General features: G+C 37.5%; 1 protein-coding gene across 1 annotated transcript in view; it reads right to left on the minus strand.

Moving 5' to 3' along the window:
- GABRG3 (gamma-aminobutyric acid type A receptor subunit gamma3) overlaps positions 1-13,814 on the minus strand; it is a 584,553-nt gene that overhangs the window by 12,712 nt on the left and 558,027 nt on the right. The window contains exons 7-9 of the mRNA XM_046654572.1: positions 5,354-5,506; positions 1,887-2,083; positions 1,527-1,586 (exon numbers count right to left, since the gene is read on the minus strand). Of these exons, the coding sequence (XP_046510528.1) occupies positions 1,527-1,586; positions 1,887-2,083; positions 5,354-5,506 (410 nt within the window). The remainder of the gene's footprint in view (positions 1-1,526; positions 1,587-1,886; positions 2,084-5,353; positions 5,507-13,814) is intronic.

Below are 13,814 nucleotides of genomic sequence, written 5' to 3' on the forward strand. Positions count from 1 at the left end.
AGATGCATTAATAATTAAATGTAACAATTTTTTTTAAAAAAATTGTCAAACCTTGGTCAATATCTTTAGGTCTTAATTTCTCCAGATTTCAGTTTCCTTATCTGTAGAATGGCTGTTGTAAGGGATAAAATGATTTAATACACCAAAGTACTTAGAACATAGCGTCCAACAGAGTAAGTGCTTAAAAGAAAGTGAAGGGGAGTTAGGTCATTCTGAGGGTGGAGAAGACTTTCCCAAGTGGAACATAGGAAGCAGAGACCACAAAAGGAAAGGCTGATAGGTTGGACAACAGGAGACTTGAAACAATGCATGTGGAAAAAGGCAGAAGAAATGACAGTGACAATGTTGCCAATGAAAGCTGAAGTAAAAATTACATAACAAAAAATGGATTAATATCCCTAATATATTCTGCAGGGGACTATATAAATTTTGTGTTATATAACATGCAATATACATAACATATAACATAAAAAATTGTCAGATTGCTGGGGCCGGCCTGGTGGTGTGGTGGTTAAGTTCAAGCACGCCGCTTCGGTGGCCTGGGGTTCACAGGGTTGAAGCTTGGACAGGGACATATGCATGGCTCATCAAGCCATGCTATCGCATCATCCCACATACAAAATAGAGGAAGATTGGCACAGATGTTAGCTCAGCAACAATCTTCCTCAAGCAAAAAAGGGGAAGATTGGCAACAGATGTTAGCTCAGGGCCAATCAAAAAAAAAAAAAAAACTGTCAGATTGCTACTTTAAAAAAGCTAAAAGACATAAAAATGTTATAAAAGTTATGTATACATAAAACTTTTGTAAAAGTTAGAAGACATAAAAAGTAATTCACAAAAACAGAAATGAAAATCAAAAGTAAACACGTGGAAAATATTAAGCTTTGTCAACAAAGAACTGCCAATGGGAACAGTTTGCAAGAGCAGTTTTTCTGTTTGGCTATCAAACTGAATGTAGGGAGAGTTCTGAGAGGGGAGTTCCCACACTGCTAACGGAGCTGGTGGAATATGATTTGACAAAGATCTTGCAACTCCTTTGACCCAGGCATTCTGCTTCTAGGAATTTATACTAAGTAGTCACAGGTGTATAGAAAACTGTAGTGATAAGAATATGTATAGAGGGGAAAATGTGTGGATTATCCCAGTGTCCAGACAAGATTGTCTGTGCATTGATCTTGAACATATGATGCAATCATTAAAATGATCCTACAAAATAATATTTATGATACAGAAACTTATTCATAACATATTTTTGAGTTACAAAACTCATAACATATTTTTGAGCTACAAAACAGAAATATGTAACCTATACACTAATACCGGGGTAGAAAGATTATGACTATTTTTTTTCATTTATTTTCTAAATTTTCTAAGTTGAATATTAAAAAAATGTAAACACATTTTTGAAGGGAGTACATGCATTACTCATTGTTATTCAGTACATGCATAATAAACAATAACATATCTTTCAATCTTAGTTTAGTAAGAGTTCTCAGAAACATTTGCACCTGCAATGCTATACATACAGAGGGGGCTTGTAGGCTTATTCGCTCATGAATCCATCTTGAGGATTCTGGACGTAATAACTGCAAGAAAAGAAAAAAAAGAAAAAAATTAGAAAATAGCTATTAAAATCTTCATCACAATCCCTTAGTTAAGAAAAATCTTAAGGTGTGATTACATCAATCCATGTCACTGGTAGGTGAAGCTGAAGAGGTGCTTGGGGGTCACATTCATATGTTAAGAATACCTGTCTTGTCTTCTGAAAGTCATGATGAATTAGTTATTTATATCATGTTGTATAAAGTCCTTAGGACTAAGCATCATTTATTTCAAACTATCCTCCCACTAAACTTCCCCAGAAAATCTTTGCTACTGCAACTCACTGATGTTTTCTTCTTAGTGGTGGTTGGTTTTCTACAACTTGAATAATAGTTGAGGGTAGCATACTCCATGAGAGCAGCAAAGACAAATAAGAAGCACACAGTCACGAAGAGGTCCATGGCAGTCACATAGGACACACGGGGCAAGGACTTCCTGGCTATGGTGCTGAGCGTGGTCATGGTCAACACTGTGGTGATGCCTGCACAGGGAACAGGTATCAAGTTGTAAAAGGAGCCACAAAGAATCCCTCTACTCCAACACAAAATATTTTACTTTTACATGAATCCTTCTTGACATTGCAGAAATGTAATAATACTTTTCATTTTAATGTCTATACAATTTTGTAAGCAACGTTTCCATAAAAGTTGTTATCAAAGTCTTCACAATAAGCTTAAATTACCTGAATTAAGTTGACACCTTTCAGGTCATTCAGTAATTCTCTCGTTGTTTGAGATTTTGTCTTTTAAATATTCTTAATGAAGGTACAGTTTGCACTCCCCCTATACATTCTATGCTGTTCCACATCTCATACTTTTCTTCTTCACAGATAAACTCTTTTCCTTCTTACTTCTCCCTCCCTATGCAATTTGTAAACGCATACCTTTCTTCAGGATTCAGCTGAACCATCACTCTGTTTGAGGTGCCTTCACATATGGCACCCCAGGCAGAATTGATAACGTGCACATCTGCACTAGCCCTGTACCTTCTAGGCACCTTGTTTTTTCATTATCACTGTGAATTGCATATGTTTTGGCAGTCTTTGCATGCCTGTATCCTTGAATTAATTGTGTTATATTTAAGAGCAAAACTGTATCTTGCTCATCTGTGATAGCCTGTCAACATCTTGCCTAGCACATTTTAGGCATTTCAATGAATGTTTGCACTGAATGCATTAATTCACTTATTAACTATTTACTAATAATATTGAGTGTTGGTATGACTTTTACTAATTCATATACATGGGTTAATACTAAAGATTTAATCAAAGATTGTGGAAAATATTTAGAAAAGAGACCTATGTGAAGGATAGTTTAACAGGAAAATCAACTAAAAATAGGAATGGAATCTACTGAACATGAAGGGGAACAAAATGACTAGATACTTATCATGTGAAATGAGATAAGGCTGACCCTCCCCTGGATGAGCTCCTGGAGAATCAGAACCTATTAGAGTTGCTGGACAGGTAGGCTAATGACACGAAATCTCAGAATCATAGGAATCTGGAATTTAATGACTCACTACCTCTGTGATTCAAAGGGAATAAAATAAGATATCTGCTTGGCGGTACTACTCAAGGATTAAGTGGACACGCCAGATGAATGCACATTAGTTCTCACCTTTGCTGGAGCATCACCATTCCTGTTTAGTTCCTCTCTGTAACTGCTCAGGGTGATCAGTCAGGGCCAGGTGTAAAGGATGTTGACCGGGAAGTCAAAACCCTCAGCCTTGCTCTGGGCCTTCTGAAGTATTTGGTCATGTGATGCCACTTACCTTCTTTGAATGGGTTTCTTTAACAATACAGTGAAACAAGAATACCAGACTCTCCTCATTGTAGGTAGGAGAGTGGTGATACTTCATGTAAAAATGCTATGTAAATTGAGAACATCTACACTGATGTCAGGTGCATTTTCATGAAAATAGATTTTGTAATGAATATCCAATTTAGCTTTTAAGAAACTGTGGTGACTGTGGTGTCATGTCTACGGAATCTGTAGATAGGTATTTTTCACTAAATTTGGGGATTTTAATCTATTTCTTCACAAAACTTTTTTAATTCATTATGTTTTCTGTTTCATTCTGGAACCTCAGTTACAGTTATGTTATACCTCTTCATATTGTCACACAGATCATTGAGGCTCTGTTCATTCTTTTAAATCTTTTTATCCCTCTCTTCTTCAGATTAGATACATTTTACATGATGGTCTTCAATTATACATGACCTTTTTTTACTGCCATCTTCAATCTGCTCTTAAGCCCATTTAGTGACTATTTCAATTAAGCTCTTATGTATTTCATTCTAGAATTTCGCTTTTAATATACTCAATCTGCTGAGATTATCCATCTGTTCACTCATTCTCATCATATTTTCCTTTAAGTCCTTGGACATTATTATAATAGCTGCTTTAATGCACATGGCTGCTGATTTAACATCAGAGTTGTCTTTTTATATTGACTCTTTTTTTGCTTGATCATGGGTCACATTTTCCTGCTTCTTAGAATTTCTAGTAGCATTTTATTGTATACTCAGTCTTGTGGATGATAGACTGTAAAGAGTCTGGGCTATGTTATCTTTTTTAAAAGCATGTTGAATGTTTTCTTAGGACAGACAGTTAATTTGCTGGAGGTTCTAGATCTTGTCAAGGTTGGGTTTGAGCTTTATTTAGAGGAAGTCTAAAGTACCCCTTTTATTTCTGGGCATAGCCTATCTGGTGTCTCAACAAAATATCCTGGTGTTAATGACATTTCCCCACTCTTCTGTGCTGTAAATCTAACTGCCATCACTGTGTATATCTAGTATCGTTGTCCTCTTAATCCCACAACAGCTACTCTTTGATAGGACTTTCATAGTCTCAAGTTGTGGAAACATAAGTACATATTATATTGTTTTGAAGCTAATCTTTAAAGTCAGGCTCACTATGATATCCAGAATTTGAATTGTGAGGTCATAACCCCAAGAATAGTTACTAAATTTGGGTTATATCTTTGCTTGCTGATTTACCAATTCCATCTTGTATTTAGAGAAAGCATGAAGTAATATGAGAGGCTTTGCAGGGATTTTGAAATTGAGACAACTTCCTCTTTTCTGAAAGAAACTTTTGGGGAAAACAACCTCTATATTCAGTTGTATACACTACTTATCTTCATAAATCAAAACACTGAAAATTAGGCAAAATTCATATCTTAAAGAAAAACTGATATAAAACATGTTGCACAATTCTAAAACCACTGAATTTTAATGTTTTATTAAGAGGACTTTGGGCATCAGAGGAAAATTCATGAAAAGACTTTGAGCTTACTGAGTAGATCATTCTGAAGAGAATGATTATTTTCTTGTTTTCTGATAAAGTTGATATACACAAGCAGAACTTCTTTTATTGAGAGACTATTTTACCAATATTGTGTTTTCAGTTCTCAAAGTTGTGTGCTAAGTTCTGTTTCCTTCTACTGACATAATGAGATTTTGAGTATGGTAGGTTCTGGGACATGACTACATTTTTATGATAACATTATCCTTAGAGGATAGTATCAGATGACACATTTGATTCATCCTGGATACTTAATCCCATCTTAATTTAAGTGGTACATGAGATTCTATTGTCAGAAAGAACAATCTAACTTGGCTACTTAAGAATATCTAAGCATGGTTCAATTAGCCCTCAGATTAAATCAATTACAACATTTAACTCTCTTTCACTGAAGATATTTTTATGCATACTTGAAATAGTGGGAGAGTTACTTTGAAACTCACCTAATGCTGTTCTGGCCGGTGTAGCATCTTTTTTGATCCAAAAGGAGACCCAAGACAAAACCACAGTCAGAATACAGGGGATGTATGTTTGAATAGTGAAGTATCCCATTCTTCTACTCAATTCAAAATATATAGTCATGACAACATAATCTCCTGTAATAAAAGATTGTCAAAATTGAGACAACTTTCTTGGGTTAAAAAATAATTCAGGGAAATCATTTATAATTTGTTTTGTTAAATGGATGACTTGGAACAAAATGTATAACTATAACAATACCAAACTGGGGACAGGATCAAAATGTTGTTTTTCTTAAACTTAATTTTTATAGTATCCATGGCTGTGCAAGGCATTTTACTGTTCACAGTAAAGAACACATAAACATATTAATTTATAGAGGAGATAGACATGCACATCAATTCCATGACAGACCATTACTTAATGAGCTATTATTGCTTGAGTCTCTCTGTATGTTGCATGTTTAAAATCAAGGGTAAAAGGTAATAAACTCAATCCTCCAACAGATTCATAGTCATTTTGTTTTTTCAATAATAATAGTTATACATAAGCTTTCATACATGCACTTGTGTAATTATTTTATATTTTTATTTTGTTATAGCATGAATTTTAGCTTATTAACCTTGTACTTTGTTTTATTTAATATATATATTATTTGTCTTTGCCATCTGAAGTTTATTTTTAGTTTTCTAATTTTTATTTTATTTTTTTAGTCTTTTTTTATTGCAGTAACATTTGATTATAACATTATATAGCTTTCAGAGGTACACCATAATATATTTCGAATTCTGTGTAGATTACATCATGTTCACCACCCAAAAACTAATTATAGTCCATCACCTCACGTGTGAACCTAATCACCCCTTTTGCCCGCTCCCCTGTCCCCTTCCCCTGTGGTAACCACCAATCCAATTTCTGTCGCTAAAAGGAAACCATGAACAAAACAAAGACAACCTAACAATTGGGATAAGATATTTGCAAACCGTATATCAGATAAGGGGTTAATATCCAAAATACACAGAGAACTCATACATCTCAACAACAAAAAACTAACAACCCAGTTAAAAAATGGGCAAAAGATCTGAACAGAGATTTCTCCAAAGAAGATATACGGATGGCCAGCAGGCATATGAAAAGATGTTCAACAACATTAGTTATCAGGGAAATGCAGATCAAAACTACAAGAAGATATCACATCACTCCGGTCAGAATGGCTGTAATTAACAACAGGAAACAAGTGTTGGAGAGGATGTGGAGAGAAGGGAACCCTGGTACACTGCTGGTGGGAGTGCAAACTGGTGCAGCCACTATGAAAAGTAGGATGGAGTAGCCTCAGAAAAGTAATAATAGATCTATCATATGATCCAGCTATCCCACTGCTGAGTATTTATCCAAAGAACTTGAAAACACAAATGCATAAAGATACATGCACCTTTATGTTCATTGCAGCATTATTGACAATAGCCAAGACTTGAAAGTAACCTAAGTGCCCATCAAGGGCCAAACAGATAAAGAAGATGTGGTATATATACACAATGGAATACTACTCATCCATAAGAAATGATGAAATCCGGCCATTTGTGACAACATGGATGGACCCTGAGGGTATTATGCTAAGTGAAATAAGTCAGAAGGAGAAAGTCAAATACCATATGAGCTCACTCATAAGTAGAAGATAAAAATAATGACAAACACATAGCAATAGAGATTGGACTGGTGTTTTATTTAATATTTCTATATTTATCTTATCCCTTCATAACTCTGGCACTTAGGCTGTGCCAACCTAGAAACAAGCAGAAGTAATCATTTTATGATATTCTGCTCCTACTACTAAAGAAAACCACATCATACATGATTTGAGAGCAATATAGATGTTACTAGCCAGCCCTGCTGGTCTAGTGGTTAAGATTTGCACTCTCACTGCTACTGCCTGTGTTCGTTTCTCAGTTAGGGAACACCACCACCCATCTATCAGTTGTCGTACTGTGGTGGCTGCTTGTTGCTGTGATGGTGAAAGCTATACCACTGCTATTTCAAATACCAGCGGGGTCACCCATGATGAACAGGTTTCAGCAGAACTTCCAGGCTAGACAGACTAAGAAGAAGGACCTGGCCACCCATTTCCAAAAAAACTGGCCATGAAAGCCCTATGAAAAGCAGCAAAGCATTGTGTGATACAGTGCCAGAAGATGAGAGGATGGCACAAAAAGACCGGGCAGAGTTCCCTCTGCTGTACACAGGGTTGCTGGGAGCTGGAATCAACTTGATGGCAGTAACAAAAACAAATAGACATTACTAGAGATTCCGTAAGATTTCCTGGGGGATTAGGAAAGGGCACAAGTACACTCTACATTTTATTCCAGAATTATCTCTATTCATGTCTTTTCTAGGTGATTGCCTGAGAATATGTCTTTCCCCATCTTCCCATTTGACCTCCACCCTTAAGCCTGCTGGATTCAGCCTTCTGGATGATAGTCTAGAATTGAACTGTCATCTCCACCACACTGATTCCTGCTGTTCATTCAGGTCCTTCTCTCACTTCCTCCTGGCAGAAACCCAGGAACCATGTCTGACTTCTCCTTTTCCCTTCTTCAATTCCTGCATCCTTCTTAACTCTTTTCTCCAACAAGCCCAAGCACCATCATTTATCATGAGGGTAGCTTGTCACATCCTGACACCCAACCACTTGTCTACTCCATTCTATGTCCTGCCACCTAAACGATCTTTCTAAAGCATAAATATCATTATATCACTCTCCTTATAACCCTTCATCAGCATCTTGCTGTCATTGTACAATTGTTACACTTTTATTAAGGTTGACACCATTCTACATGAAATGCCTGTTGCCCTGTACTCTCTGCACTCTGGGCACTGGGGTCTCCCCAGGTCCTCAGACATGCCATATCCTTCTCTAGAGGCCACCGAATCCCTCCCCTTCTTCCTAGGATGCTCTTCTCTTCCTTTCTCTGACATCCCGATAGTACCCACTCATCTCTGAATCTCAGCTTAGAAATCACTTTGTTCCCCAAGAAGTCCTCCCAACAACTGTAATTAACTTGTTTCTATAATTACTAATATAACATCTGTCTTCAAACCAATAAACTGGTTGGCTTATATAATATTTCTCTGTTGTTCAGCAGTGCTGTTTAATGATAAGCAATCAGTTAGTATTTGTTGAATAAAAAGATCGTCATGAAAAAGACTCAGCAAATATCAAAAAGATATTTGTTGAATAAAAGATTAAGATCATTTTACTTAAAAGATTGACAAGGAGACTATATTGAGTCTACATGAAAACTATGCCTTTCAATAAATTAGAATTTCTTTTGAAGGATGTGGTGTTCTGTTATAGCAATATTGAGGATGGTTGATAGAAACAACAATTTTGAAATCATTTCCCAAGACACATTTAAAATTTTAAGCAAATTAGCACTGCAGTACAAAGGAATCAGAACGACTAACCTGCAGCAATCAAAGAACACAGAAATATCTTTCTAAGTAACATGAATGCCAAGTTACATAATTTTCTGGGGAAATATTGAATTATGTGTGATATTTAATTGCCTATTAATTTTTACATAAAATTTAAATTAAAAAAACAAGCAGAAAACCAAACAGCAAACAGAAGAATAAAACATAATAAATCACCCCAGCAGTTATGAACACAGCTCAAATAGAATATCCAAAGAGTTGAATAATTTCTTCAACCTCCAATGTAAGTTCCTGAGTAAGACAAACAGAGGAGCAACTCCAGAATACAATCATTTAAGCAGATCCATCTGCTTTCTCCCAGCCTGAAGTGATGGGCTCCCCACACCTGTGCTCAGCATGTCCCTTTGCCTAACTTGGAGGTCTGCCCAGAGGTCCTCATCAGGTGTGAAAGTGAGGTGAGCTGTCAGGGCCACATTCTGGCACCTGATTCTGTAACTGAGCTGGCTTTTGGTGAGGTTCTAAGACACACCCCAAGAAGTGGTTCCAGAGAGTGCTATGGTTCTCATTTTCCAGCTTCCACAGGGAGTAAACAGCTGGTGAAGCAGTGGCAGGATAAATTGTAGGTTCCAGCTCCACTGCCCCACATAGGAAGACCAACGCATAGCCAATGTGCCATTAATACTAAATTGAAAAGAAGAGACCATGGGGTACTCATTTTCAGATGCATCACATATTTATGTAGGCCAGAGGTAAAACAAGTCCTCATAGAAGGCAAAAGCCCTTTCTGTTTCTGAAAACACATGACCCAAAAGTTTCTCAGACAGTCCAAGCCCATGCCTAGATTACATTTTCCATTAGTTCTAGGACTCTTGACCGAAAACACAGTGTTATTGCTTTCTATCTGCTCCCCCTCTGCAAGTATACACATACCCACACACAGGCGTACATCCACACACACAGACACTCACACCCTTGTGGACCTGGCCAGCTCCAATTTGGGTGTGAGGTCTCAGCTCCAGGTGCTTGCTTCTTGGAGGTTCTTCCTTCCCTCCTTGAGGTCTTTTAGCTCTTCACCCTGATCGATGGGCAGCTTTTCCTAATGTAGTTCACAAACTGGACTGGTTTGGATTTTCTGTGGTCAGTTCTTTCCAAACCAGAGAGACCTGGGATTCTAGTTCACTCTTATGGCAGGTAACAGGGATCAGTGATTCTGGAATCCATAGACGCCATCAGAGTCCACCCTTGAATGTGACTGATGCCCACTTCCCAGGGGAAAGACGGAATGGAAACAGTTGAGGAGGCAATGAGAAGCTTCTCTTTGATCCATTAAGGTAGAAAAGTCATCTTGGGCCTAGTGAAATTATAAGAACAAGTTGCTTTTTGCCAATTATTCATTTTTGTGATTTTTTTTCCTGAGCCAATGTAAAAAAAAGATATATGAAAGCACTGAAGACTTTTTAGAAGAGCTATGTGTAGTACTACTTTTTAACATAATGGCACAGAGTAAGCAGTCAATAAATATTTATGAAATAAAAATCTCATTTATTGAATGAAGTAAAATTTCATTTCATTTAGCTGATACTAAGTTCCATGAAGTTGGGACTAACAGGTTAATAAGATCCAGAAAGTTCCCTCAGGGTTAAAGACTAGCACATATTCCATAATGTACCCCAGTATTGTTCCCAGGGAATACTATTATAAGTTATTATTTACTCCATGTCATAGATACCTTCATTTCTTTATTGTTCCTCAGGTACCAAAAACTTTCTTTGAATCTCCTTTAAACATTATTGTTATTTCCCCAGATTTCTTCTCATTCTGATGGCCATCTCTTTTCTCCCCGTCACAGAGGTACCTGCACTTGATCTACTTTCAAAATATTCTGAGGTTAATACTCTTCAAAAACCAACCAAGTCCTGGTAATTAGTAAGCAATGCTCAGCACAGCAAAAGCCTAATCTTCTCCATCCTATTCTTCAAGTTTTCCCTGGAACACTTGTCCTTTTATTGTCTTTAGGACATCCATTCATGAAAAGGAGTTCTTCATTTTAAGAAAATTAAATTTATCAACGTTTTATTTTATTGTTGGTGCTGTTTATGTCATCTTTGATAATTTGTTTCCTAACCTATGGTCATAAAGATATTGTACTGTTTTTTTCTATGAGTTTTGCTTTTCTACCCCACATAATTTTATATGCAGGTTATTTTTCTTCAGATTAAGTTTTTAAAGGTGATAAGCTGTCTCAACATCATTTATTGCCACCCCTAGTCATCTGCAATGCCACCTCACTTATCCATATTTGTATGGATCTATTTTATTCATTTGACTCTATGTACATGGATCTATTTCTGCATGTCAATTCCTGCCCAAGTACCAGACTATCTTAATCATTAAAACTGGCAGAGACATCCTAAAATGATTCCCAATTGTACAATTCTCTCCTCTTATGTGTGGGAAGAACCTATGATTTGTTTTTAACCAACAGAAAATAACCTACCATTTCCTTGATTAGGTTACTTTATATGGCAAAGGTGAATGGATTTTGAAGATCTGTTGATTTGAAGTTAATCCAGAGAGAGATTATCATGGATGGGCCTGACATAATGAGGTGAAAACCCTTAAAAGAAGGATTGGGCTTTCATGAAAAGAGATTCTCCTTCTTGTCTTGAAGAAGTAAGCCACCATTAGCTTTACAGCTATAAATAATAAGTTCTGCCAACAAGCTAATGAGTTTAGAAGTAGATTCTTCCCTAGTTAAGCTCTTGGATGAGAATGAAGCTCAGCCAATACCTCCATTTCAGCCTTATGAAAGCCTGAACAAAGAAAGTACCTAAGCCATACCCATACTCTTTACTCACAGAAAGTGTTGGATTATAAATGCATGTTTTGTTTTTAGCCACTAAATTTGTGGTAGTTTGTTACACAGAAATGGAAAAATAAGGGAGAGTGACATTAGCAAGATGGCCAAATAAGACATCCCTTGGATTCTTCCTTCAACACCAATTTGGCATCTAACCATGAACAAAAGTGCCTTTGTGGGAGCTGTGGGATCCAGGTAGGACATTGTGAAACCCTGATGCAGTCCAAGAATGAAGTGAGCCATTTTGAGGAAACAGACCTGTACCCAGGTGGCTGACTCATCAACTATGGTCCAAGCAGCATACTTGAAAACAGCTGTTTGCCTGAAGACTTTTGTTCTGTCACCAGCACCACATGCCAAGAGACTCATGAGGAGTCATACCTACTGTGTGTCAGGTAATAGACATAAAGAACTTTGTCCCAGTTGTGGACCATGAAGTGGCCATGGATCAGCTCCAGCCCCTCTTGGACATGATCTGGGAGCCCCTGAAGAACACAGATTAGACAATCACTCATGGAGGGAAGAGACTTTGTGGAAGTTCAGGAGTCAAGTGGACAAGTTAAAGCACACCACTAGAGGAAAGAAATCTGAGGTTGGACCCATTGAAGAGGGTGAGAGGAACAATTTGACTTTAGCTACATCCAGCATCCCCTAAGGCAGCACAGCTCAGTGCCAAGAGAGGTCTTCTTGGCTTGTACTTTCTCCCATGGGGGAAAGTGAGTATGTTGGTGAGTATTTGGATTCCTCAACTCTGTGGGATGTTGTCAATGAGGCCCATTTCTCTTTCTCCTTACCTGGAGCACTGAGTCCTGAGCTGAATGCCTGGGTTGTAGTGAGCACTGGAGAGCAGCAGCCAGAGCTTGTAATGGAACTTAACAAAGAGACACAGATCCTACTAACTGCCTCATGGACTCAATCAGGAGGTCTGCCCTCAAGTTGCTGGGGCCACCTCACCTGTGGATCTTCCCACTGGCCCACAGGTACTTCCAGCACTCTGCATGCTGCAATGTTGCTCCCCTCCCCTCCACCCAACAAATCTGGGGCTGGCTCCCTATGAGTGCTCCCTATGGTGGTGAGAGAAAGCCTTAGCAGATGGCTAGTGAGCACACACAGAAAGCTGGCCCAAATCTGTGGGCTTGGGAGAAACCACTTGAGCATTCAGCAAAGCTGTAGGGAAAGCAAAAGAAAGGATGTCAGTACCCACTATGGCTTTGCAGAATTGAGAGAAGGAATACAATTTTAATTATTCTTCTATAAGAGGGAACAAGAAGTGGAGCAGGAGTTTCCATAGAAAGGTCTGAGAAAGCCTCAAAATCCCTATCGGGGCTGCTGGAAGGTATTTCTCTGCAAAAGTCAATATGTAAAGACTGGAGGAGCTGACTGATACTTCAAATACAGCAATGCAAGACTTCAAGGAATATGAAAAATCAAGGAAATATGACAAAAGAACACAATAATTTTCCAGTAACCAACCCCAAAGGGAAATCTGTGATTTACCCAATAAAAGTTCAAAACAGCTTTTTAAAGAAGCTTAGTGAGCTATAAGAAAAGAGAAAGACAATTCAATGAAATCACAAAACCAAGATACAAAAAAATAAGATTTACAAAGAGACAGAAATCACAAAAGAACCCACAAAATATCTAGAGATGAAGAATACAATGAATGAAATGAAAAAAAAAACAGCAATAGAAAGCATCAACAGCAGACTAGATCAAGGAGACGAAAGAATTTGTGAAGTAGAAGAATAAGACTTCTGAAATTATTCAGCTGAAGGAGAGAATGGAAAAAGGAAAAAGAGTGAAGAAGAGCACAGAAAGCCTGTGAGAACTATGGGATATTATTCATAGGAACAATCTGCAAATTATTGGAGTCCCAGAAAGAGAAGAGAGACAGAAGGGGGCAGAAAGCTTATGTAAAGTGACAAAGGCTGAGAATTTCCCAAATCTACAGAAAGATTTGGACATCCAGGATCATGAAGCTAAAAGGTAATCCCCAAATTTCTATCTAAAATGATCTTCTCCAAAATACAGTATAATAGAACTGACTAAAATATAATACAAAAAGAGAAGACTGAAAGCAGCAAGAGTAAAAATATCTCTTATACAAGGGAACTCCCACAAGGCAATCAGCATATTTCTCAGCAGAGACCTTG

This window comes from Equus quagga, chromosome 2 (assembly GCF_021613505.1).
Source record: "Equus quagga isolate Etosha38 chromosome 2, UCLA_HA_Equagga_1.0, whole genome shotgun sequence".
Taxonomy (NCBI): Eukaryota; Metazoa; Chordata; class Mammalia; order Perissodactyla; family Equidae; genus Equus; species Equus quagga.